The following is a 26,973-nucleotide window of genomic DNA, read 5'->3' on the forward strand; positions in this document are numbered from 1 at the left end:
GAGATGTCCTGATCCTAATGCTGGAAGAACAACGTTCCCAGGGAAAAGAGCAAAGTCAGAGCAAAGTCAGAGGTTCAGGTACATGCGGAGTTTACACTGCAGGTTTTAGGTGATACTAAAACATAACAGCTGCAATAAATGTGCAGGTTTATTGGGAACTCGCTTTAAAGATGCTGAATTTCCCTGATCTTTGATGACCTCTGATGGTTTCCTCAGACTCTGAGCTCTGGATTGGGTTAAATTGAATTTGCATTGATTTATGAGGAAGTTTGTGGCTAAACAGGACGCAGCCTTCGTCTGCAGGTCGGTGCTGGAGGCCTCACTGATGCTCCAGTTTGAATCGTTGCCTGTTTAATCTCAGTTTTATTCCACTGAACTTTGCTGTTGTACTGTAGAGTTTACTGGTTTACTGGCCGTTTCTCACCGCTCGCTGAGCTCAGCCGGTCTCCTCCACATGCTGCCCCCTGCAGGTGGCCTCAAGCACTGCATGATGATAGTAAAAGTGTCCGTGTTGAAGAGAACGAAGCGTGTGCAGTTGTCAAAGTATCGGGGACAGCGCCCAGACAGGCTGAGCATACACAGGGATTTAAATCAAGATGCAGGTTATCACTATAACCTCTGACCTCTGAGTTTGGCTGTAAAATGCTGATGTAAAGGTAATCATATCGATTAAACTCTGACCTGAATTGGACTTCCTGTCTGCAGGTTTTGGATTATTGGGTGTTTGGTCGGATCTTCTGCGATATCTGGGCGGCGGTGGACGTCCTGTGCTGCACGGCGTCCATCATGTCCCTCTGCGTCATCTCCATCGACCGCTACATCGGAGTTCGCTACCCACTGCAGTACCCGACTATCGTCACAGAGCGGCGGGCGCTGCTCGCCATGCTGGGTGTCTGGATCCTCGCCATCATCATCTCCATTGGCCCGCTCCTTGGCTGGAAGCAGCCGCCATCACAGGTACGGCAAATTACCCAGCATGCACCACAGACATGAACCCACAGACTGAAAGCATGTCTTAAAAACATGTTCTGTCTCACGTCCAGCAGGGGGCGACTTGCCTGATGTAGAAGGAAATGAGCAGCTTTTATTTCCCCAGTTTTATTGATGAGAAAGATTAAAAACAACAAATCTAAACGACGAGGGTCACATGATCACATCTCAGTATTCATTTATTTATTTTTCTGAGTATTTATATAAAAATATACATCATTCTGTCAAAGCAGCAGCGGAGCCGTCAGAACCAGTTTATATTTCCCTGATTAAAATCACTCAAAAGCATAATGTGTTCATAATGTTTCATCTAAAAACACGAAGCATGTTTAACGTAGCTTCACGCTGTGCAGTCAGCGACGTCCAGTTCACGAACCATCAAATACTTCAGAAGTAACGCAGAGTCGGGGCAGACTCACAATATAAATCATTTTGTTTCACTGAGATTCATTTATCGTGATAACCTGTAAAGACGCGTGACTAACAGCAGCTAACAGCAGCTAACAGCATCCAGCGTGACTGCTGTAGCTAGCTCTTCCCCTGTAATGCTCATTTCCTACATTTCTTGTCTTTAATGCTAAACTGTGTTCGGTCGCTGTGCACATGCCCACAAACTTCACACATCGTTAAGGCTCATCATCTAATCTCATCTCAATTTAGGGGGCGACCGTGGCTCAGGGGGTTGGGAAGCGCATCTGTAACCGGAAGGTCGCCGGTTCGACCAGTAAGAATACATAATGACTGGAGGGATTATTAATCAGGAAAAATCTCGCCCTGTGTTAGCTGGGATAGGCTCCGCCCCTGTGACCCTGACTAACCTGTGATATTTGACATTTTTAAGCGTTTTTCTTTGATTTCTGGATGATTTCGCTGACATTTCTTTTAAAAACACGTGTCTGATGACGTTCTGCTGCCCGTCTCAGAGGCCTCACAGGTGGAGCTCGTGGTGCAGGTGTAGTGTTCAGGTGTGATGTCATGGTTACACATCTGACCTGTGCTTCCTCCTGCAGGACGACACCGTGTGCCTCATCACCGAGGAGCCGTTCTACGCCCTCTTCTCGTCCCTCGGCTCCTTCTACATCCCGCTCGCCGTCATCCTCGCCATGTACTGCCGCGTCTACATCGTTGCCAAGCGCACCACCAAGAACCTGGAGGCCGGCATGATGAAGGAGCGTGCGGAGGACTCCAGCGAGCTCACGCTGAGGATCCACTGCAGGAACCAGCAGATCCAGGAGCTGTGCCCCGCCTCCAAGGCCAGCGGGGGCGGGGCCTCGACCGGACGCAGCTCACTCGCCGTCAAACTGCTTAAGTTCTCCCGAGAGAAGAAAGCAGCCAAGACGCTGGGTGTGGTGGTGGGCATGTTCATCCTGTGCTGGCTGCCCTTCTTCCTCGCTCTGCCTATCGGTACGTCTGCACTTCCTCTTCACTCATGCCATCGCAACAACACATGCTCACAGGTGACCTTTAACCCCGTCGGCACCATTATCAAAACGCAGCGTTCAAACACTCGAGCCTTCAGGGTCAGAAGTCAAACCCTGTTAAAACCAACGAAGAAGAAACAAAAACGCGTTTGTGCTTCATTTTGCTCCGACCTGGTTTACGGTCTCTGACAGGTTGCAGCTCCAACAGCGCCACCTTCAGTCTGTTTCAACCTCCCGTCACACTTCCTGTTTTCAGTTTCAGTTTGTTAGAACAATCAGCCAATGAGGCTTCAGTCTGTTTGTGATTGGTGGAAACATTACTGAACTTAGCTGGCCAATCAAATCATTACTTCCTGTTTGAAATCCAGGGGAGGTGAGCTCTGATTCGCCTTTATCATGATCACAGAACAGGAAGTGCTCTTTGCTTCTGGTTCCTGTGCTGCTGTTAGCAAGAAACAGGGTCAGGGGTCAAACCTTTATGACCTCAGGTGAACAGCTCGCCCTGATCATGTGATCGTTCTTAAAGGTTCAGACTCAAATATGAGACACGAAGAAGAAATCAGAGTTTGGAGCGAGTGCTGAGCTCACATCTGGAGGTGATCTGGTGTGAACGCCTCAGACTCAAACTTCAAATAAAACTTTAAAGCCGCGCTCCGGCCGGCTCGGGATGAAGAGGAGCAGAATCTGGCAGAAAATTGGACGAGGATGTAAAGAGCTGCGACAGCGCAGCAGAAATCCTCCAACAACATCATTAGAGGAGAAAAACGGGTCCTCTGTTGGCTTTGGCAGCACAGCGGCAGCGGCTGATTATTTTGGGTTTCATAGTTTAAATATTTGAAGCTCCGGCTCTGCGTCAGCGGCCAATCAGAGGCCGGAGATAATGGGACCGGTCCCAGGAATGACTCGGGGCGTCCGCGGTAACGGAGCGTGCAGGAAGTGAAACACGCTCGCTGTTTCTTTATTTTCTGTCACAAAGTTCCCACATCAGAGCCATCAGGCCACGCCCCTATTTGTAAACAAAGAGCTCTGAGCCAATGAGAGCAGCGATCTGAGGTTGATCTGAGGTCGGAGCTCCTTTAAAGACCCGGAAAGATCCAGAAAGAGCAAAACTGCACCTGAGCAGGAGGGGGAGTGACAACGTTTAGCACCTGCAGCTCTCTGAACATTAGTCCAGTCTGCTCTGTGGACTTATTCAAACTCATCAATCTGAAGATTTAAAAACAGGAAGTGATGTAAACAGAACATCTGACACTTACACGAGGCTGTAATTTACCTGTGTCAGACTCACCTGCTGTTTTACACATTTTTAAGCCTCCATGTTGGGCTCTCGTTTCAAGAAGTGACCACAGTGAAGTTATCAGCTAATGCTAGTTAGCTCGGTCTACCCCTGGTCTACACACACACACAAACACAGATACCTGCTAATTTTACCACAACCCTGTCTCCGCCTCCTCAGACGCTCTGTTACTACAGTAACGTCACAGCAGCCATGTTATTGGTCACATGATGTCATTAAAAAGGTTCCAACAGCACAAACATGTCCAGAGCTCCAGCTCAGGTGAAGCTAGCAGACAGCTAACAGCCACCTGTCAGTAACAGGTGGCCACGCCCCTAACAATACAAACTTTAAACAGATGAGTAATGAAGCATCCTCTCTGAGAGTGCAGCTCTGAGGTGTCACGCGTTCACAGCGGCGGTGCATATAAGGAGGTCGTCGGGCCTCCGAGCGCCGCGGAGTGGAAGGACTCAGACCTCCTAAAAAGGCTGCTGGAGGAATCCCCGTTGATCCGCCTCAGCTCGGCTGTAACTCTCTCAATAACACTGACTTATCTCAAAGAGCCCGCCAATCACACCGAGCCTTTCCCACAATCCCGCTGACTTCAGGTGACCTCTGGACCGCCATGGGTTTCATTAGAGACAGACAGCGGTGGCTTACTTTGGGCCGCGAGCCTCTGATCCGCTGAGTCTCAGAGAAACAGTTGCAGGATTGGACGAGCCCAATTTAACCCGCCGCTGTTTTCCCGAGACACACGAGCCGTCCACGACTTTGCGCTTTTCTACATCCGTCGAACCTCGTCCGGTTAAATATGGCTCAGTGATGTCTTCATACCGGAGTCACAGCAGAACTTCCTGCTCCTCCTCAGAGCTCAGACTTCTGAGGAGGAGCAGGGAGCTAACCTAACCCTAACCCACCTGTAGATGAAGTCAGTGAATGAATGTGAGCTCTGTTCATAATAATCCTTCTTTGTCTGACATCATGAGTGTTTGGAGACTTGGGCTGATTATTAGAAACTTCATGTTTAACCTGAATACCTGCTGCGGGACCCACGACTGTCAGAGACCGCCGCCCGCTGCGAGCGCTCCCTGGCTCCAAGCTGCTGACCTTCGTCACGCTGCATCAGCTCCGTGCTGAGTCATCATCTGCACTAAATCAGCAGAGGGGGCAACCCCGCCCCTCACAGACGCTGCTGAGCGCGCTCAGAGAGGCTCACAGCGCGGGAGGATGATGCTTCAGCTGGAGCACAGAGACACGTTTATAAACACAGCAGAAACGTGAGATTCTCTGGTTCCTCCTCAGCGCGCTCGCATCCACAACAGGAAACAGCAAAAAGACGCTACGCTTTAATGTGGACAGTGATCAGAAACCAAAGAAGAAGAGTGTCTGGAACCTGAACCATCACCAGACCAGGAGTTTTGCTTCCTGCAGCACAGAGGTGCATCATGGGAAACTGCAACATGTTCTAAACTTCAGTCAGTCGGCTGCAGGATCACCTTACAAGTCTGAGGAGGCCGCCTCAGCAGCAACAATCTGGTCCTCTAGAATCCTCTGACACCAGGAGATCACCTCCACCTGAGAGAGGAGGAGGAGTCAGCAAGGCTTTAATGTGTGATCATAAAATAATAAAAACAGACGTGATGTCTGCGCTCTCACTGAACCTCAAACCTGATTTGTCCACAGCTGCCAAGTTTTTACTGGTGTCGGTTTTAAATGGTTCCTAGCTCACACCTGGAGCTCACACCTGGAGCTCACACCTGGAGCTCACACCTGCACAGAGACCGATGATCATGTCATTTATAATGAAGCTGATTTAGTTCTCTGACTTGATGAGATGCCAGCATGAACTTAGCCTGTTGTTGAGGTGCAGGTGGAGACGGAGGTGGAGGTGTGGGGGTCGAGAGCTCGTCACTCTTTGGTTTGATTGCAGCCCCAGTTTCACTCGAGTGTTTAGTTTGTGAGGGCTTTGATTGGTCTGCGCTTCAGCCTTCCTCCTCCTCCTCCTCTGATGCAGCTCTGCAGGGCTGTGTTGTGGTGAACGCTGCCCTCTGCTGGTCATAATTCTGTCCTGCAGCTTTTTCTCTACACCACCAGGAACAAAAGTCAACGTCCTTTCAAAGAAAAACGAGCAGAAGTCAAAATAAAAATTATTTTTATTTAAGGAATAAGAAAATTCCTGCTTCGGTTCATCCTCCTTTCACACAGCTTCAGGTTCTTTATCAGAGTCCATCTTCCTCCTGACGTCTGTCTGAGGGTCTGAACACTGAACTGATGGTTTAACACCTGGATTTTTGTCTGTACACCTGAATCTGGAATAACACGTTTGATCAGCTGACTCTGATCGATTACTCAATTTGGATGGGAAACAAACATCTGCATCCATCTGTACGAATGGTCACACACTTCATTTGTTTAACAAAAAAAGGCTCATAAAGTGTTTAAAATTAGACTTTGTTACCAAATAAGACGGATTAGTGAGACTTTCCTGCTTGAGTGCAGCTAACTAAACAGTGAACAGCCACGTCCTGCTACAGTGGAGTGGACGGGATGTCCTGGTTTAACATGAACTCACTGCTGCAGCACTACAGTGATCCTCCCACACTGATGTTTAGTTTCTGTGTCCTTATTTACCTCTGAGGTATCAGTTCTGTCACTAGTTAGCTAACATGAACTAATGTTAGCCACAACCAACCAATCACATGACATCACGTTTGCACTGATGATGTTTTTAAAACTTTAAACATTTATTTGTTAAACCCAGCGTCACAAACAGACTTGCATCTGTGTGAGTGTCTGAGAGCAGGGCTCATCATGTCCCCTGTAAAGCAAGACAGAAGTGCAGCAGTCTCACCTGAAGCTTTGTGTTTGTTTGTTTGTTTGTTTGTTTGTTTGTTTGTTTGTTTGTTTGTTTGTTTGTTTGTTTGTTTGTTTGTTTGTTTGTTTGTGCTCAGGCTCATTCAACAGCAACCTGCGTCCTCCTGAAACCTTCTTCAAAGTCATCTTCTGGTTGGGATACTTCAACAGCTGCTTGAACCCAATCATCTACCCGTGCTACAGCCGCGAGTTTAAACAGGTAACAGTTTAAGCTCCGCCTCCTTGTCCTCCTGCAGGTCCAGCTGACTCCTCTCTGCTTCCTGTCCTCAGGCCTTCATCCGAATCCTGCGCTGCCGCTGGAAGAGGAAGCGTCAGGATTGGCAGGCGTACTACAACTACCGTGGCCATCAGGGCTCCAACAACTCGTCCTTCATGAATGGCAGCCAGCAGACGTTGTCCTCCGTCAGCCCAAGTCCGCTCTGCGTCACATCCAGGCTCCGCCCACTGCCGTGGCCGTCTTCCTCCTCCTCAGACAGAGACCTCCTCCCTGGATCGGTGGCGGAACGAGGACGGCTGAGTCCGCGGCCTACACTGGCTAAAAAAGCCGGGACGGGGCGGAGCATGGGAGTGGGACGAGGGACGTCAATGAACGGGGATGCTTCTGTCTGAGCCGCACAGGAATCTCGAACGCTAGCTGCAGCCTCAGATGTCAACGCCCCTCCCTGCTGTTAACAGGAAGTGGCTTTAAAAACACTGAATGCACAAAACGCTCTTTCCGCCCAGGTGTGACGACCGGACCTGAACATGGGTGGAGCTCCTCACCTGCTACAAACACAATGTTGCGACATGCGGTGGGTTTCTGGCAGTTCACGGCTGTCCACGACACTTAAGACTTCAGCACGAAACCTTTAATGTGAAAATCCAAGCATCCTGCTTCTTTTTTTCATATCAAAACATTAAGATAATAAATCCAAATTTCTCCTAAAACAAAAACTTTGTTTTAATGTAAAAAATGAAAAAAGAAACAGCACAGATGTTAAAAAAGTAAACATTTTATTTATTCACTTATTGACGAGGTATTTATTTTATTCAAATAAATCAAAGTTACAGTTTTTTCTGATTGCTTAAGCACATTTTTTGTAACTATTGGCTAATTTTGCAAAACTCTTCACACAAATAAGAAAACCTGTCACCCAATCATCAAAACATTGTAGTTCTCTTGCAAAAGCAAACACAGCTAGATTAACTCTACACACCTTCGTAAAAATGGTGTTTCCGTATCAAACAGTACACACAAGCCATCATCTACTAAGCACACAATGCGCCAACTGCACACTGATGGTATGAATACAAAACACATCTGGCTTTTGCTTTCTCTGTGCACAAGGTAGGCTATGTCAGTTTGAGCTCATACTTCTGTCATAGATCCATAAGCATAGAGGGATCCAAACTTCAAGTACTGGTGTTTATTCAAACACATCAAAACAAACACAAGTGTTTATTTCCAAGTATAGGATTATTTGCAATCGCCATAATGACTATATGGGTTACTTGGTCTGCAGTGAACATGCTTCCTCTGCCCCAGCATCTGGTCATCTAGCAATTCTGTAAAGTAACAATTTCAGTATTTTTACATCAATGGTATTGGTGTGTTTCTCATTGGCATATGGCAGTGCTACAAATCTTTGTGCGAAGTGACTGTACTCACCGATTCTCATTTCAAGATGTCCTTATGGTACTTGCTACAGTGTAGCGGCTCGAGTTAGGCTGGACCCGTTGGCCAGCTACCCTCAGGGTCATTCCACGGTTGATTACATGGTCCACTATTGTAGCTCTGATGTCATCAGCAATTCTATTTCTTACTCTTCCTACCCTTCCTCTTCCCCCTCCTCATCTTCCTCTCCCCCCTCCTCGTCTTCCTCTTGCTCCTCCTTGTCGTCCTCTTCATCCTATTTCTTCACCTCCACGTCCTCTTCCTCGGCCTCCTCTACTTCTCACTCTTCCTGCTGCCTCCATTGTACTCCGCACACACAGCTTACCTGTATTATAGTGCTTAGGCTGATTGCAAAGTGAACTAATTATCTAAGAAAGTTTTCACATGTGACAGTGTGCCAGACAGTTGGCAGATTAGTGTTAATGATAGCCATACATGTGTATACTTTTGCTAGGAGTGTGTTGGAAATTTGGTAATTGAGTGTTGTGCAGTGAATTGTGCCTACAGTTTTGCAAAGTGTGTGTTACAAAATTGCAAACTGAGTGCAAAGCAGTTTTTGTGCTTTTAGTTTTGCAAACTCAGTGAGTGGTTTTGCTATAAGTCTGAATAGTTTTAGAGATTGTGCTACAGGAATCACAGTTAGGGTTTAAGCATTCAGAAAAAACTGTAAAACATTTAATGCTTATTTAACCCTACTACTTCTTCTTCCTGCTCACAGACCAGCTTAAACGTTCGTTACGCCCCCTGCTGGACTGGACTGAGAATGAGTTTTTCAGGAAAATAACAAAATAAAATACAAACATGAATATTTTGGTTTCTTAAGGAAATTCTAAAACTTCTTAAGAAAATCTTCTTAAAGTTCTTAACGTAATTTTGTTTCACAATTTATCTTTTGTTTGTTTTTAAAGACTTTTATTCTGAAGGTCTCTTAACTCAAAGTCAAAGTAGTTGGTCATAAAGGGCTCTTATTGTGAAGGTCTGACATCACTGATTAGTTAAAGACTTTTATTGTATAAAGCTGCGCCTGGTGGTCGTCTGAGGTACTGCAGCTAAAAACACTAATACTGAAATATTTATTTTAGAACAAAAAGTGTAAAAAGAAAAAAAATCCAAACTTCTTAAAAACAACTTGATTTTTAATCAAAACGTTGAATCTACAATCTTAACACGTTTATTTATGATTATTTGTACTTTATTTATATTTCCATACTTCTGTTGTTGTAATAAGTGACCTCACTGTAAATTAAACTCATTCATCTAATAAATAAAATACTTTTATGGGTTAATTATTATCGATTATCATGTGTTTATTTAACTGCTAATTGATTATTTTTGATGTGTTTCTTTCAAATGGTTTTACATCAAAGCAAAACGTGGTTCGGGCCATTTCATAAAATCCATATGCAATCCGTGTCAGTACAACTCGGCCAATAGCTTGCAGGGAACAGCACAGTGATATTTGCTGATTGGTTAGACCACAACGAAAAACGTGACTTTTCCAGGAAGCTCCGGTGTAACTACAGGGGTCCAACAAAGAATGGCCACGCATCATACTGATGTCTTCGGAAATTTATTTCTCTCTCACTCTTATTGTCTTCAGACACCGTGAAAACTGAAGAAACACAAAGTTTACAACATAAATGTTTTGAGCTTAATAAAAATACAATAACTGAGCCTTACACCGGAGTATCGTTGCACTGGTTTACTGAACCTTTCTTTCAGGGCATGTACAGAACATGAGCATCCATTTTTCTACTGCCTCCTACAGGACACACACTTCTTCCACTTCCTTACACATTAATGTAACACAGAACTAATACTGCCTCTCCTGGCATTACCATTGTAACAACACATTCATTCTGTTTCTTTCAGAAGAATAACAGGAACTTAGGATGTAGGTATCTATGAATAATAACTATTATGTATACTCATATATTTATATAACCACTTATTTCTTGCGATACCACACAGTCTCTCATATCAGTGTCCATAAACAGTCTTGTGCAAGCAGAACAGAAAAATGCAGAATAATGGATATCACAAAAATGTCCTCTCATTACCAGTGTGGAACACGTATGCAACATTATACAAACAATATACATGAAACCATACCGTGTGCGCCTCTTGGACCACATGCAGAATAACATTAACGCTGAGGCTGTAGATGCATCTGTAGCCATGTATCCATGCTAGCTCCACAATGCCATGGTTGTGCTCTCAACCAAACTCTGGTCATGTGACAATTACAAACTTTACAGCACTTTACATATTTAACAAACCCATATTTTGTAATCACATATTTTAGACATGTTTTTTAATTAATGTTACACTTTTATCATCTTATCTTATAAATAAATGAACTAAATTAAGCATGAATCTATCACAGAAACATGAAATAACCAACTTTATTTTAACTGTCTCAGGGACAGTTACATCCGGAAAAAGAACAGCAAAGGATAAATAATGAGCCTGAAATTGAGAAAAGAGGCGTTTATACTCCTGATGAAACCACAGCGAACTGAAACGACCAAACACGTTACTGCGCATGCTCTGTCGGACTTGGAAAGGTCCAGCCAATCGCACGTGAGAGGCAGCGGAGTGATATTAGTATTAGTACGCTTCAAAGTAAAAGAAGAGAAAAGAGCTCAGATATGAATGTTATTTTACTCTTTTACTTAAATAAAAATTCACTGATAAACTGACAAAATATGACACTTCTGTTATTTTACAGGAGGAAATGCTGCTAGGATAAAATCAACATGATGATCGTTGTGGAATATTGTGGCTCACAAACAACTTTATAATTGCAAATTAATTATATTTGTGCATTTTTGTGATTTGTGCTTTAACATTAACTTCTTACAGTTCATGACTGATGGGAGAAAATAAAAACCACCCCGGATTTCTCCTCAGCACTGTGGCCAGGTTCACAGACTCAGTCCTGCTGTAACGACTCTTCACCTCGACCAGCACAGTGAGCTGTTTGCTGTGTCCTGTGGGCTTTGTTCGTTTACACCCTTTGTGGGGTTTTTGTTATTATATATTTTTGTGTTTTTATGTGCAGTTGATTTTCTCCATTTGGATGAACATGGTAAAGTACCTTAGGCTGTAAATACTGATGTGTTTGACGTAGTTTGCCTTAAAATTGTCATCCATATAAAAATGAAATACTTCGTTTTTATTTTGAAAATCACACAACGCAAAAACCAAAGAAACCGCAGTGCTGCTCGTTCCTGATTGGACGATTAGACTTACTCTCAGCCTGACCAATGAGCGAGCAGCAGGTGATTATATAAACGCGTAGTCTCTGCCGGAGTCCATGTTCTCGCGGGAATAGCGCGAAGTCAGTTACAAAGATGTCTGGACGCGGAAAGAGCGGAAAAACCAGAGCGAAGGCGAAGTCCCGGTCCTCCCGGGCCGGGCTGCAGTTCCCGGTGGGCCGTGTCCACAGGCTGCTGAGGAAGGGTAACTATGCTCAGCGTGTTGGTGCCGGCGCCCCGGTGTACCTCGCGGCTGTGCTGGAGTATCTGACGGCTGAGATCCTGGAGCTGGCCGGAAACGCCGCCCGCGACAACAAGAAGACCAGGATCATCCCCCGCCACCTGCAGCTGGCCGTCCGCAACGACGAGGAGCTGAACAAGCTGCTGGGCGGAGTGACGATCGCTCAAGGCGGCGTGCTGCCCAACATCCAGGCCGTGCTGCTGCCCAAGAAGACTGAGAAGGCGAAATGAAGCTCCGGGAGAAGCGCGCTGATAATAACGGCTCTTTTAAGGGCCACACACAACATCTGAGAGCAGTACGACCTTAAATGAACTACGGCGGGTCACAGCCCGGACTCACTGGTCCGACCCGCTCTGGGTTAACGTTTCTTCACTTTAATCAACCAAAAGCAGCTGTGACACAAACCTGTGTGTAAGTGTTGAAACCACACAGTGAGCCAGCGGAGCGTCTGTAGCTAACGATCAACTCCTGTGACGGGTCATAAAGGACGCAGTCACACTGCAAAGGCCAGAAGACCCGCGGCTGTTTGTGTTCACATATTTATCTCTAGTCACAATGTTAACACATCAGACACACCCTCGGAGTTCACATCACGCAGGACCTGTCATGGTCCTGTCGCATCAACACCGTGGTGAAAAAGGCCCGACAGCGTCTCTACCACCTCAGACGCTTGAGAGACTTCCAACTGCCCTCCAAGGTGCTCAGGAACTTTTACTCCTGCACCATAGAGAGCATCCTGACGGGAAACATCTTAACCTGGTTCGGGAACAGCACCATGCAGGACAGACGAGCTCTACAGAGGGTTGTGCGGTCAGCTGAGCGCACCATCCGCTCCGAGCTCCCTGACCTGCACTCAATCTACAGCAGGCGGTGCTGGACCAAGGCCAGGAAGATGGTGAAGGACCTCAGCCATCCCAACAACAGACTGTTCTCTCTGTTGAGGTCAGGAAAGCGATTCCGCTCCCTGAAGACCAACACAGAGAGACTGAGGAGGAGCTTCTTCCCGCAGGCGATACGGTCTCTCAATCACACCACCACACAGTACTGACCCACACATATAGTTCTTACACACACTGGACTTTCTGGACTTTGGTTTTGCACAACACTGGACACTATATTCTTCATTTCCGGTTAATACTTGTACAGCTGCTGTTATTGTGTATATATTTATTTATATTTCTTCATACATTCTTATATAGTTCCATATTGTGTATTTTGTTGTACAGTTATTTTATTTTCAACTTTAATTTATATATTTTATCTTATTCTCCCAGTTAAATTTACCCTTCATTCTAATTTGTGTTGTACAGTTATTTCATTTTTAACCTTAATTTATATTTTATTCCTTCCTAGTTAAATTTACCCTTTTTAATTTTTCATATTTATTTCCTATCTTATTCATAGCCTTTTCCTTTTTTGTTTTCTTTAGGTCACGAGCAGTTGTCCAAGCATTTCACTACATATCGTACTGTGTATGACTGTGTACGTGACAAATAAAATTTGAATTTGAAATAAAATTTGAATTTGATTTGTCTCCATGTTGATCCTGTTGTTTCAATCCTGTGCTGCACATTTGACACTGCTATGATCTGAACGTTTGCTTTAAGATGAGCTCATGTTTATTAAAGTATAGATTCCATATAAGGGAAGGACAACAGGATAAAGACACGCTGTGGAAGAGAAAACTATTAATAACCAGGATGATTCAGTACACAGAGGTCTATGAAGACTTAATAGTGAAGAAGAAACACCCACTGCATCATGGGAATGCCCCAGCAGCCTACACCTAGCACCGTGGACGGTCTGTGACCTGCAATATTTAGGCTCAGTTAACAGCTACAGGTGTGTTTGCTGTATTCCTGCTCTGCTCTTTAGTTTGGGTAAAGATGCTTTCCTCCTCACTCATGTTCCTTCCACGCATCACTGCATGTACGTGGGGCTTTGTTCCACCGCTTGTATCCCATGACTGAAGTGGACACTGACACAGGGACAGTATGCTGGGTCATAGGTCAGTGAGCTTCACCACATGGCTGAAGGTTTGTCTTCCTGTCCCCCTGCAGTGTGAAGGCGCTCAGGTGTGGCAGACCAGCCCTCTGCTCTAGTTTTGGAGGCGTTTGTTTAAAAGAGAAGAAAAATAAAATGATTGATTACAGCAGAATTTACACTGAAGATCTGACGTGTTTGTGCAGCTGATGGATGGGCCAGGCCCTCTAATGTGCTGTGAATCAGACATGATCATGATCTCACTGTTAGCATCATTGCTGTACGAGTTTCGTACACCTGGAGACCCAGCTGGGACTCCACCCCTCACTCTCTCAGGTGTCCTCACCTGTCTGTCATTCGGTCACCTTGTTAACTTCCTGACTGAAGGAGGACGTCTGTCCTCATCTGCTGTGACATGAATTATGGCTGTATCCCAATTCAGGGTCTGCAGCCTTAACGGTCCTCATGGGCCGCGTACTCAAAGACCGCTAAGGCCGCAAGTGCGAGGCTTGTGAAATGGGCGGTCTAGCCTCCGTCGCGCTGCCCAGGTTGCCTAGCAACCATGATACTAACAGCTGGAAACGTGTCATACAGCTGTGTTTGACAGAGATGAAGGAGAAAATCTTTTGTTCATTTGTTTGTTTCTACATGAGCTTTGATCATTCTCTGATTAAGCTCAGCTATTGAACGGCGTATATTTGAAAGTAAAGGCTTTAAAATCAAGTTAGTACAAACGTCACTAATGTCACATGACTTTGCCGACATGTGGCCAACAGGAATGTTTAATGTTCTTCGTTATTAAACATCAATAAGTGACATCATATTCAGTACTTAAAGTTTACTCTTCGGCTGCCCCTCATCTGCCGTTTTTTTTCGGCAAAATTATCCACACCCACCGCCACGCTATGCATTCTGGGATATGTTGGGCCACGAAGTCTACACCGCCACGTCCTTAAAATTCAGGGAAATGAAGGACGCATTTGAGGGCCGCATTTCGAGCAGCCTTTGAATTGGGACAGCCTTCGTCTGTCGCAGTTACGTAATTAAAATGCGGCCTTTCAGGCTGCAGACCCTGGATTGGGATACAGCTAGGAGTGGGTATCATCACTGATTTCTAGAATCGATTAAATTCCGATTCACAAGGTCCCGAATCGATTCGATCCACGATACGATTTAATTCGATTCGATTTGAATCTGGGAAATTTTGACAGTCAGAAATATTATAATTCAGATCAGCACATTTACATATTTTTGTATCTATAAAAAGGAAGCTGACACATGCAAGACTTTATCAAAGGTGTGAGCGTCACAGCGAGGCCTTTGTGTCAAAGCAGCTGAAGATAAAACAGAAAAAGATGAAGGTTTTCCTGGCCTGGATTTTATAAAAATATTCTGCAGTAGATCAAAAACGAAAGAAAACCATTAATCAGCATATGAACGTTACCTCTGATGTTACAGCGGTTTTATTACAGACACAGCGTTTTGCATTTTGCATAATTTTAAAAAGTCTAAATTTGTTCAGTATTGAACAGCAGAAATTAGGTTTTCTTTTCGGAAGTTAGTAAAAGGAAAAAAAAACAAAAAAAACAACAAAAAACAGCGGCTGACAGCCTGTAAACAACAGTAGACCTGTGCGTAACAAGCAAGCGAATAATGAAGAAAACTGATTTTTAGACGGGAAACTGTTCTTGAAGTACAGAGAGAGGGAGCTGTGCATCGTGATGGAAGCAAAACAGCAAAAGTCAGAGTGAGTTCATGACGATGTTTATGTGAAGTTTGGATCTTCTTTTGCTGCTGGTTCAGTCAATGTTGTTTGGAGATAAACTAACAGCTTTAGAATCGGCGCATAAAGGGCGTGAACACAAAGCGCGGACCCGCCGACACATCAGAATCAGCGAGCTGTCGGCTTTCAGCCCCGACTGTGAGAAAGGCGACATTAACTGATTCTGATCCGCGGGTTTAGTCTTTGTGCAGAATCTGTGTTCCTGCTCTCATTGGTGGTTGTTGAAATTTTGTGAGATGTCACCAGAGATTCTGGCATTTCGGGCAAAATAAATTTATATTAAATCGATTCAGGATTTTAATGAATCGATTGTAATCGATAAATCGATTATAAAAACCCAGCCCTAGATACAGCCTTTGTTTACTCATTTTCCATGAGGAAAACTGATTAGCGTTAGTGTCATAATACCATCCATCCATTTCACAGAGCGGGTGGAGGGGCACAGCTGTGACATAATATAAAGCAGATGAACTACACCCACATAACCAGAACTAATAAAGCTCTGCAAAGGGTTTTTGCAGGTGCGACATGAGTTAGCTACCATTAACTTCCGGCCCTTTAAGTCAGGCTCAGACCTCTAAACCACCAAATACATAAAGTCACGGGCGGGACAATCTGTGAAATCTCCTCTTATATTGTAGCTCACCTGTAATTATGTGTTGTTACGTCTGGAGATGAAAACTGGTCATTTCCGCAGCTGAAATATCCGGAAATGCCATCACACTGCAGGAAACGGGTGCGCACGAGGGACGCGGGGGAAGTGTTATTAGATAAATGATCAGAGATAACAGCCTCGATCAGTGCTGCTCGGTTTATTGAAACTGTTGTACATGTTCCCCACTACACGTGTTAAACATGTGTTTATAATAGTGATGGGTCGTTCGCGAACGAAATGGCTCTTAGAGCCGGATCTTTGACGTGAACGACGCGAGCCGGCTCCTTATCGCGAGCCGTCACGTGGGGTTTTTTTTTTTTCTTTCTCTCAGCCTCTCTCTCGCACTTTTTTCCCGCTTCACTCTGCACGCGAGCCTTGTGCTTTACGCTGGGCAGAGGGGGGAGGGGCGGTAGTTACACTCAGTAGCACAGGAACAGAGCCAGAGAGAGAGAAAGAGAGGCAGGGACAACAACATTAGAAAGGTATAGTAATCATCCACAACTATTTTCGGTTGCAGATGATAAAGGATTGAGAAAGTTTATTCATGCAGGTCCATATGACAGAGAATATGCATGTTCTTTTAGTTTTCATATTATAATTTATATTTAATTGTGTTGTGGTTTGCAGTGTTTTGTGTTCTTTTCACTTTAAATTTGTGAAAGGAAAAAGCTGAAAATTTAAATAGTTAAAAGTTGAAATGTGAATAGTTGATTTTTGTATTATATGATTTATTTATTACATTTTATGTGGAGTGAATAAATAAAAGTATATTTACGGTGGCCCCTACAGACAAAGCACATACAAACTCCAAAACACGTAAAAACTCAGAAGCACATAAAAACTCAAAACACGTACAAAAGACAACAGAAGTGCTCCAGGATGCTGGGCGCAGTGTTGAGCCTTTGTTATTTTGTGGCTACACAAGCCAGGAAGTACCAACGACCGGATTTGGTGTGTGGTAGTAACAGGTAAATGAACTTTTTTTTAAATTATTTGAATATATATATGAGTGCCTGTGTATAAATACACAAACAATACACACATGCTTTCAATTGTGTAATTTAAGTGATCTAGTAGCTCTGCTTTGGAAGTTCAGTTCATGCTAGAAATGTGTTTTGGAGTTTGTACGTGTTTTGTCTCTAGGGGCCACCGCATATATTTATATATAAACATATATAAATAAAACCACTTTTTTTTTACATTAGTAATTCCTTTTGTGCATAAGTTTATATTATTGTTAATAATAAATTAATTAAAGCAACAAAACAACCTGAAGAGCCGGTTCGGAGCCAAAAGAGCCGGCTCTTTTTAATGAGCCGAACCGAAAGAACCGGAAATCCCATCACTAGTTTATAACAGGACCAGTGAGTGTCACAGCAGGACATGTGCTCCTCGGCAGAGGTGGGTGGCTCTGAAAAGAGCCGTTGGGTGGATGCAGCAGAGCTGCAGTTTACTTGGAGCTGGTGTACTTGGTCACGGCCTTGGTGCCCTCGGACACGGCGTGCTTGGCCAGCTCACCGGGCAGCAGGAGGCGCACGGCGGTCTGGATCTCCCTGGAGGTGATGGTGGAGCGCTTGTTGTAGTGAGCCAGGCGGGAGGCCTCAGAGGCGATGCGCTCGAAGATGTCGTTGACGAACGAGTTCATGATGCTCATGGCCTTGGAGGAGATGCCGGTGTCGGGGTGCACCTGCTTCAGCACCTTGTACACGTAGATGGCGTAGCTCTCCTTCCTGGTCTTTCTCTTCTTCTTGCCGCCCTTGCCGGCGGTTTTGGTCACGGCTTTCTTGGAGCCCTTCTTGGGCGCGGACTTTGCGGGTTCAGGCATTTTCCTTCGTCGCTACTTCCCAGCAGAGAATGTGCCCGTCAGCGCAGAGCGGCTCTTTTATTTCCACTGTATGCAAATAAGGCTGTGCAGATCCGCGCCTGTCATTGGTCGAGCTGTTGCTCCGCGTCTTTACTGGGTAAATCGCACAACGAAGAAAAAGAGCAGTGCTTTATTTAACCTGCTGACGGGGCTGTGGGACATTTATCGGGAGTGCGGAAGAGCAGATTTAAATGTGTTGCTTCAGTACGTGTGCAGACAAACATTGATCCATGTGTGAGTTACAACATCACACAAAGACCGAGACAGCCGACGGAAGCTCCGGGAGAGGCTCGGCTGATAATGACGGTCCTTCGAGAGCCGCACAGCGGACTGCAGAGCCCAGGACGCCGCAGCTGCCAGAAACAGAGACTTTGTTTATCCCCCAGGGCCAATTAAGACACACCAGAGCAGCATGACGCTGAAGATAAGGGCGGGGCATAAACAGGCAACAGGAGTGAGATAATAAATGCACAGAATATACAGTATAGACAGTTTTCAAATTAAAGTGACTGAAAGGTGAATAAAAAACTGAGTAAAAGTGAGTACAGTGTCGGCAGTATGAAAAGAGTGTAGTTTGTTTCTGGGTGTGGGAAATGGTCCAATGGCTGGAGTTAACAAGCTCCCCCGTAGCTGTGAGCTGCAGTTTGATCGTATATGAACAGATTGTGTAAACCAGGGGTGGGCAACTGCAGGCCTCGAGGGCCGGTGTCCTGCAGGTTTTAGATCGCACCCTGGGTCAACACACCTGAATCACATGATTAGTTCGTTACCAGGCCTCCGGAGAACTCCAAGAAATGCTGAGGAGTCATTTAGCCCTTTAAATCAGCTGTGATGGATCATGGACACATCTAAAACCTGCAGGACACCGGCCCTCGAGGCCTGCAGTTGCCTACCCCTGATGTAAACCATAACGACAGTGCACTAATCCACACTTTCATCCTAATTGGCAGTGATAACTGAAATGACAGAAAGTTCTGGTAGCTCTTTGCCCGGCCTGCTTTTATTTAACAGCAGTTTAATGATTGGATATGGAGCAAAACGTCTGAGCAGCAGATCAAACAGGTTACAATGATCATTTAATTATAAATGACTTGAAGTGCACATTGAGGCTGCGAGACACTGAGCCATGGCTCGGTTCTTATTGCACATCTCTGCCATGCAGGACGGTTTATTTTATATTGAACTGGAGCTTTAGTTTTCTCCCCCTCCCCAAACTTCCGTGTTCATATAAAACACTTTTAGGGAGATCATGAGGTTTAAAGCCTGGCTCAGTGAAACTTTGTCCTCCAAGCTGAAACCTCAGTGTCTCCATCCAGCTGCTTATGAACTCTGCAGTCCTGTAACCACTCAAACGCAGCTGTGCTTGACGCGGTCTGTGGGCTTGCACCGCTACACTTCCTGTCCGCTACACACCTGTGTAGTAATACAGTACAATCAATACTAACCCACACTGCATGCTCTGTTAGTGAGCAACAGACTCCAAACAGCACTTAGCTGAGGGCCAGGTAATACATAGTCTGTGCTGTAAACCGCTGCTCCGAGTGCGTGTACGTGGCTCTTAAAAGAGCCGTTGTGTTTTGTGTAAACTGATCTCAGATCAGCTTAAGCCCTCTCTCCGCGGATGCGGCGGGCCAGCTGGATGTCTTTGGGCATGATGGTGACCCTCTTGGCGTGGATGGCGCACAGGTTGGTGTCCTCGAACAGACCGACCAGGTAAGCCTCGCTAGCTTCCTGCAGAGCCATGACGGCGGAGCTCTGGAAGCGCAGGTCGGTCTTAAAGTCCTGAGCGATCTCCCTGACCAGGCGCTGGAAGGGCAGCTTACGGATCAGCAGCTCGGTGGATTTCTGGTAGCGGCGGATCTCCCTGAGAGCCACAGTCCCGGGCCTATAACGGTGGGGCTTCTTCACGCCTCCGGTAGCCGGGGCGCTTTTACGGGCAGCCTTGGTGGCGAGCTGCTTCCTGGGAGCTTTTCCTCCGGTGGATTTTCGGGCAGTCTGCTTGGTCCTGGCCATCTTACAGCTTCGGGCTCCTCTGTGTGAACAGCGAAAGAGAGAATGAAGTCTGAGCGCGAGCAGCGGCTTTATACAGGGGCTGCAGGCGGGAGCTCAGCGCTGATTGGTCCAGATCTGGTAGCGCGCGCACCGCAGCTGCTCAGCTATTGGACGAAAATGTTCAAAATGAAGCGCGAGACAGAGAACAGAACTTCTTTATTGTTATTCAGATGTACAGTGAGACGGCGCCGCCTACTACTGCACACATGCGGGGTGCACAGCTTCAGCAGCACTTTACACATATGAACAGTATTCAAAAAGATAAGATGTACGAACAAACCGGGAAAAATAAAAATACATTAGTGTTACATACATGTAGAGTGTGGGTTACTGCACAGTGCTTATGTGAAGTCTACAGAGGTCTTTGAGATGGGGGTGGGGGGCTAATTCAAATTTAACTTTAAACAACAGCAGGTAATAAACCAGTAAACCAAGAAAACAAAGCCATCCACAGCTTCAGTGCACTCATCAGCTCCTGTCATCAGCACCAGAATAAACTGGAAATATTTGCAGCACTGACTGGGAAATAATTCAGGTTTCAAAGTATCATTGAATCACTGCCTAGCTAATTATCAGATTGTATTTATTGACATAAGACTGAAACTCATGTTTCTAATGTTCTGACAATTCAACATGCATTTCCCGTAAAGCTGAGTCTCTCTCTCCCTCTCTCTCTCTCTCTCTCCCTCCCTCCCTCTCTCTCCCTCCCTCTCTCTCCCTCCCTCCCTCTCTCTCCCTCCCTCTCTCTCCCTCCCTCTCTCTCTCTCTCCCTCCCTCTCTCTCTCTCCCTCCCTCTCTCTCCCTCTCTCTCTCTCTCTCCCTCTCTCTCTCTCTCTCCCTCTCTCTCTCTCCCTCCCTCTCTCTCTCTCTCCCTCCCTCTCTCTCTCTCCCTCCCTCTCTCTCTCCCTCCCTCTCTCTCTCTCCCTCTCTCTCCCTCCCTCTCTCTCTCTCCCTCTCTCTCCCTCCCTCTCTCTCTCTCACACACACACACACACACACACACACACACACACACACACACACACACACACACACACACACACACACACAGAACGAGGAGCTCGTAGCGGAGGCTGTGGTGGCTCTGAAAAGAGCCTTTGATGCACTCGGTGCGGGAGAAGCTTTTACTTCTTGGCCTTCTTTGGCGCAGTTTTCTTTGCGGGCTTCTTGGCGGCTTTGGGCTTTTTCGGAGCGGCCTTCTTAGCGGGGGACTTGGGCTTCTTGGCTGCCGCCTTGGGCTTCTTGGGAGCAGCCTTCTTGGGGCTCTTCTTCACCACTTTCTTCGCAGCCTTCTTGGCCGGAGATTTCTTCGGGGTGGCCACTTTCTTCACCGCGGGCTTCTTGGCTTTGGCGGGAGCCTTCTTCGCGGGCTTGGCAGCCTTCTTCTTCGCTGGTTTCGCGACTTTCGGTTCTTTCTTAGCAAGCTTGAAGGAGCCGGAAGCCCCGGTGCCCTTCACCTGACTGAGAATGCCTTTCTCCACCAGCTTGGCGACGGCGGTGTTGATACGTTTGTTGGCCTTGGGTACGTCCACATTTTTGGCGGTCAGGTACTTCTTTATGGCCGCCAGCGACGTTCCCTTGCGCTCCTTCGACTCTGTCACCGAGGCGACGATGAGCTTAGGGAGGCTGGGTCCGTCCTTCTTAGCCCGGGGAGCGGACTTCTTCTTGGGAGCCTTGGCCGGGGCTTTCGCCGGTGCAGCTGCGGGAGCTTCTTCTGCCATGTCTGCGCGTGAGCTTCGTACTGAGCATGTCGGAGCTTCGCGCGGGAGGCGGGACTTATCAAGCACATGAGAACCATGGAGAGTGAAGCCAGCCCTCCGCTCTGCTGCCGCTACAATCGCGGCTCTTCTTGTGTTTTCTTCGCCGCGTTTCGGAGGTCAAACCGGCCCCAGATAAACGTTTGAAACCCCCGTTCCGAGGCAGCGGGGAGAAAACTCTCCGGTCTCCCGTCTGATCCTGTTTTTGCCCTTCGGGACTTCTTCCGTTAATTTCGGGAGGCTTCAAACCTCTCTGACACACCGCCTCTCGGAGCAGCTCGCAGCGAACTTTCTCCACATTTCTGCTCCTAAAGTGACCCAAAGCGGTTCGGATGAAATGTGATCTCGGTGCTCCGGTCAGCGAAGACCCGTGGGGACAGAGTCCCGGTGAAACAGCGGCAGTGCCGGGGATAGTTGGGTTCTAACGGAGGCAGATTTCGGTGGCGGTAAACACACGCAGGCTGCCGGTGACCGGGCGGATATAGAGTCACAGATGATCCGCTGGGAGAGACTTCCCTACATCCAGTCTGACTGTACACGCTGATGTGATATTATACTGTTATCTATAATATCACACATCAGCGGTTTCATTCTGGTGTTCAGTGTTAGACTGGAAACTGCAGGAAACTGTTTCTGTGTTTGCAGCGGAGCCCACAGCATTGAGAGACTTTAGCACCCAGGACCAGTTTATTCATGTTACATTTATGATCAGACATGTGCACAAAATTAAATGCTTTTGCAATTTAAGAAATTCTGTGGCAGAGTAGTTAGAGGCATCATCCATATGTAAATTAAAGTCACCTACCAAGATGATTTTATCAAAATGAATCATAACAGAGGAGAGGACAGGAGATTAGAGAGTTCATTCAGGGAATGTTTGCAGGATTTGGGAGGTTGATAGATTAATAATTCAAAGGAGTTAAAAGAACCAGGATTAAATGGACACAGTTCAGATGGTCCTTATAAACCACTGCGACTCCCTCGTGACAACAGTCACCTGGTTTGAGTCTCAAGGAAGAAGAAAAAGTCTCATTTCTGAGCTGTGATAAAATGTTATGCATGAATGATTTATTAGATTAAAAAAAGGCAACAACTGCAGCAGAGATGGGCTCAAGAGGAATAGGTTTACATCACACAGAAATTAGATCACTGAGTTTGGTTTGATTTTATGAGATGTTTTCCATCTATGCCTTATAATTACTGGGACTGGTAAAGATGAGGCAGCTGACTGAAGAACAGGTAGCAGTGAATAACTGGTTATGCACTTTAGCAGATGAAATACTGATGTTTAGAAAATATCAGTACCTGTCACAGAGTCGCAGATAACATGATTTTCCAGGACTCATGCTGTAGGGGTCGTACACAGTGGCCCCAACAAGGGGGGATGGCCATAGGGGGGCGCTGGCCACCCCTCTAACTCGTTTTGTTTGTCACCTTTCAGCCTCGGCTTGTGAGCACAGTTTTTCACTGCTAAAATTAATCAAAGCTACTCTAAGGCTACGTCCACACTAGCCTGGGTAGATTTGAAAACGGCGTTCTCGTCTGAAAACGCTCGGTGTCCACATTATCGTCTTCAGTTGTTTTCACAGAGCTGTGCGTCCACATTGAAACGGCCCAAAACGCTTACGTTCCAGTCCTGCGCAACAATGAGTGAGAATTAAAGAATTTGAAAAGCTATCTGGAGCATGTACAGACTGATATTATTTTTTTATGGCTGTCAAAGTTGAGAGCAATCAAAACAACTGCTGTGTAACGCCCTCCGCTGTCTTAGTTTAATTGGTCACATGACTGCATCACATGACTAAAATGCGTCGTCTGTGTTTTCGAGTGTCCACACTGCAACCGGACAGCTCCGTTTTGAAATGTATGTGTTTTCAAGAGCGTTTCCAAAGCGTCTCAGTGTGGACAAAAACGCATTAGTGTGGACGTAGCCTAAGGAACCCAGTGCGTGACAATCCACTCATCAATTTGGGGTGTGAAGCAGTCAGGCCAGAAGGGCCAGAGCCATAAACCTCGATGGTTTTGTGGATGTTCTTGTCAAAAGACATGGCAGTAGATGGATAAAACAGTTTTGAATAAATGTGATGCCAGACGATTTTGTTCCGTAGCCGTTAGAGTCAGGGATGGTTTTGAAACACACGAAAGTCTCTGTGTGGTGTTTGACATGTAAAAGCTCTTATTTCCAATTAAAGAAGTACTGACCTATAGCTGTCTGACCTACGCTGCTTATCTAACATGACACACAGCGTTCATACAACCCGTAACGTTGCAAAAGTTACTAAAGAGGTAAAACATGTAAAGATTGTCTCTCTCCATGCACTCGTGTGCAAGCATGTTGTTCACATACACCACAGCGAGTGCAGTGGTGCATAATGACATCTGTCTGTCCTGCCCCTGGAGGGGGCACCACAGCACTGATGAAATTTCATAAATGAGCTGATTGGGGCACACAAGGCAACTGTACACATTAAAACCCCCATGAATAACTGCCCTCCACCTTAAACTATTGGCCAAAAAAAGAAAATAACACATTTTATTTTTATATGACAGTATTCAATACAATATTTTTTCTACTCTCTCTCAGTTTGTATTTTGTCATGTATGGCTGTGTTCTCTCTGTGACCCCTTTGTTCTCTTATCTTTCCCCTCAAACCCGACCAGATGTGGCAGAGGACCGCCTCTCCTGAGCCCGGCTCTGTTGGAGGTCTCTCCCTGTTAAAATGAAGTCGTCGCTGAAAATGATTGGCTGTACGGGATTCAGACTTTTGGGTTTATCCTCTAGCATTCAGTCTGTACTTAACTATACAGGGTGGGTCATTTATATGGATACACCGTAATAACATGGGAATGGTTTGTGATATTAAAGTCCTGTTTGTGGCACATTATATGTGAGGGGGCAAACTCCTCAAGATGGGTGGTGACCATGGTGGCCATTTAGAAGTCGGCCATCTTGGATACAACTTTTGTTTTTTCAATAGGAAGAGGGCCATGTGACACATCACACTTATTGGTAATGTCACAAGAAAAACAATGGTGTGCTTGGTTTCAGGGTAACTTTATTCTTTATTCAGTTTTCTGCTCATTTAGGTTGAGAAAATTTAGCGCCAACCATGCCTTAACGTCTTCCAGACAATCAAACAGACCCATCAAACAGAGGATTCACAGATTTCCGTCTGTAAATCTGAGAGTCATCTGCGTAGCAATGAAACGAGATATATATTTTTTTAAATTGAGCCCATCGGAAGCATGTAGATTAAAAAAAGGGCCGAGGATAGAGCCCTGGGGGACCCCACAAGAAAGCACGGTCCTTGGGGATAATGAGTCTCTGAGTTTAACAGAGAAGCTTCGATTAGATAGGTAGGATTTAAACCATTCCAAAATAATCCCTTTTATTCCAATGTGTTGTTCCAGTCTGGAGAGAAGGCTGCGATCTACTGTATCAAAAGCAGCACTGAGATCTAATAATATTAAGATGGCAGGACTGACATAATGAATTCATTAAATACACCATTAAATAATTAATTAAAATTGGAAATAATTAATTACATAAATATTTGTGACACATGTAATTAATTAATTATTGACATATTTAATTAATTAATAACACATTTAAATAATTATTGACAGTTTTAATTAATTATTTAATACTTTTTTTATTTAATTCATTTTGGCACTTTTGTCCCCTTCATGTCTCATCTTGAAATCATTTTATCTGTCAGCCTCACCCATCAAACTAAGTGGGCGGTGTGGCGTAATCGTCACGTCTGGGCAGGTTGTCAACAGAACATGTTTGTGCTCAGATGTTTTCAGAGACGTCACTCGCTCTGCTAACAGTCAGCTGACAGAGAGCACCGAGCTCACAGCCCCGGTGTTCCAGCTGAACTGTTTTTTTGTGTTTGTTTGTTTGTTTGGGGGGGTACGTTAACCGGTTTGTTTACATATTCCACTCTCCGTGTTCCACATGTTGCATTCGCAGATTCTCGTTTTCACCGAACGATCGTCTCTTTCCGCCTGCTCTTGTGTCTCTGTGCTTCTGTAACATAAAGAACGAGCTGACGTGTTTGTCACGAAACCAGCGATCAGCTCAACAGACCCTCAGTTTACCTGCATCCTCCTCCTCACCTGTCAGCTGTTTAACACCTGCTGCTAATTCAAGAAACACGCCTACGTGACCTGGTGAAAGTCACAGTTTAACTGGGCAGCCGGTGCTCGATATAAAGCAATGTCTGCGCATTTTTCTGCACATTTCATTCTTAATGTTGTAAATCCAAGCCCATCATGTATTCATGATTTGAATCCTGGGTTGTGTGAAATCTCAGAAACACACCTTAGACAAAGTGAATCTGTGAACTAAGGTGTCGGTCTGTTAGGTTATGTTGTGGTGATCCTCGTTGGGGGATTTGTGTTCATACTGGAGGGCAAAATTAAAACCAGTGGAAGATGGACAAGAAAAGTTCAAAGCCATCAGGTACTCAGTTTAGAAAAAAGAGAAAAGAGGAGGAGAAACTAGCAACAGATGCAGGTAAGCAGATGTGTGATTGGATAATGGCCAGAGGTGGGACCAAGTCATTGTTTTGCAAGTCTCAAGTAAGTCTCAAGTCTTTATCCTCAAGTCTCAAGTCAAGTCTCAAGTAATGTCAGGCAAGTCAGAGTCGAGTCTCAAGTCACTGGTGTAAAAGTCCGAGTCAAGTCACAAGTCTGAAACTTTGAATTTCAAGTCCTTTCGAGTCTTTAAAAAAAACAAACGAAAAAATAATGTTGCAGTTATGCTAAATGTAAATATTAGACCATGTAATTTTAAAATCTGTGTTTTTCTCAACACATGACAAAATAGTGAACTTAGAAAATATACACAAATTGTGAAATTGCACCTCTTTAAAATGCAGCTCAATTAAACCTAGCTCCAAGAATAATTTTCACCGACAGTTCTGAGATAAGCTGCATGTTATTCTTGGATGCGGTTGTAGGACCAGCTTTAAAATCGCATGACAAAAATATCATACATATTAAAAAAACTGTATCACCAACGTAGCCTGGACAACATTTACTAGTTAGATGAAGTCAGCTATCTCATCTTAGCATATTTATATGCATATTTATAATCATACGGTTCTTGGAGTGAGTGCACACACTCATGAAGTTTAGTAACTTCAGGTCACTGCA

The 26,973-nt window shown here is 45.3% G+C and overlaps 5 protein-coding genes across 5 annotated transcripts in view; 2 read left to right on the top strand and 3 right to left on the bottom strand.

The window, feature by feature from the left end:
- Positions 1-9,468, top strand: part of LOC101485649 (alpha-1A adrenergic receptor-like) — a 10,830-nt gene extending 1,362 nt beyond the window's left edge. The window contains exons 2-5 of the mRNA XM_004556924.4: positions 706-957; positions 2,001-2,394; positions 6,639-6,760; positions 6,832-9,468. Of these exons, the coding sequence (XP_004556981.1) occupies positions 706-957; positions 2,001-2,394; positions 6,639-6,760; positions 6,832-7,170 (1,107 nt within the window). The 3' untranslated portion in view covers positions 7,171-9,468. The remainder of the gene's footprint in view (positions 1-705; positions 958-2,000; positions 2,395-6,638; positions 6,761-6,831) is intronic.
- Positions 9,469-11,551: 2,083 nt separating this feature from the next.
- On the top strand, positions 11,552-12,851 carry LOC101485372 (histone H2A type 1). The gene has a single exon (XM_004556923.5). The coding sequence runs from the start codon at positions 11,572-11,574 to the stop codon at positions 11,944-11,946; it is 375 nt and encodes a 124-aa protein (XP_004556980.1). The 5' UTR covers positions 11,552-11,571; the 3' UTR covers positions 11,947-12,851.
- A 4,691-nt stretch (positions 12,852-17,542) lies between these two features.
- LOC106675665 (histone H2B 1/2) lies at positions 17,543-17,981 on the bottom strand. Its single transcript, XM_014410772.4, has one exon. It carries the CDS (start codon positions 17,960-17,962, stop codon positions 17,588-17,590), a length of 375 nt encoding a protein of 124 aa, XP_014266258.1. The 5' UTR covers positions 17,963-17,981; the 3' UTR covers positions 17,543-17,587.
- A 1,068-nt stretch (positions 17,982-19,049) lies between these two features.
- On the bottom strand, positions 19,050-20,063 carry LOC101486230 (histone H3). The gene has a single exon (XM_012920689.4). It carries the CDS (start codon positions 20,012-20,014, stop codon positions 19,604-19,606), a length of 411 nt encoding a protein of 136 aa, XP_012776143.1. The 5' UTR covers positions 20,015-20,063; the 3' UTR covers positions 19,050-19,603.
- A 1,068-nt stretch (positions 20,064-21,131) lies between these two features.
- LOC101485921 (histone H1) lies at positions 21,132-21,789 on the bottom strand. The gene has a single exon (XM_004556925.4). It carries the CDS (start codon positions 21,772-21,774, stop codon positions 21,178-21,180), a length of 597 nt encoding a protein of 198 aa, XP_004556982.1. The 5' UTR covers positions 21,775-21,789; the 3' UTR covers positions 21,132-21,177.
- Between the last annotated feature and the right edge of the window lie 5,184 nt (positions 21,790-26,973).

This window comes from Maylandia zebra, linkage group LG10 (assembly GCF_041146795.1).
Source record: "Maylandia zebra isolate NMK-2024a linkage group LG10, Mzebra_GT3a, whole genome shotgun sequence".
Taxonomy (NCBI): domain Eukaryota; kingdom Metazoa; phylum Chordata; class Actinopteri; order Cichliformes; family Cichlidae; genus Maylandia; species Maylandia zebra.

What these genes read in the sequence shown, in the direction of transcription:
- LOC101485372 (XM_004556923.5), top strand. Translation starts at nt 11,572, where the DNA reads ATGTCTGGACGCGGAAAGAGCGGAAAAACCAGAGCGAAGGCGAAGTCC.
- LOC106675665 (XM_014410772.4), bottom strand. Translation starts at nt 17,962, where the DNA reads ATGCCTGAACCCGCAAAGTCCGCGCCCAAGAAGGGCTCCAAGAAAGCC.
- LOC101486230 (XM_012920689.4), bottom strand. Translation starts at nt 20,014, where the DNA reads ATGGCCAGGACCAAGCAGACTGCCCGAAAATCCACCGGAGGAAAAGCT.
- LOC101485921 (XM_004556925.4), bottom strand. Translation starts at nt 21,774, where the DNA reads ATGGCAGAAGAAGCTCCCGCAGCTGCACCGGCGAAAGCCCCGGCCAAG.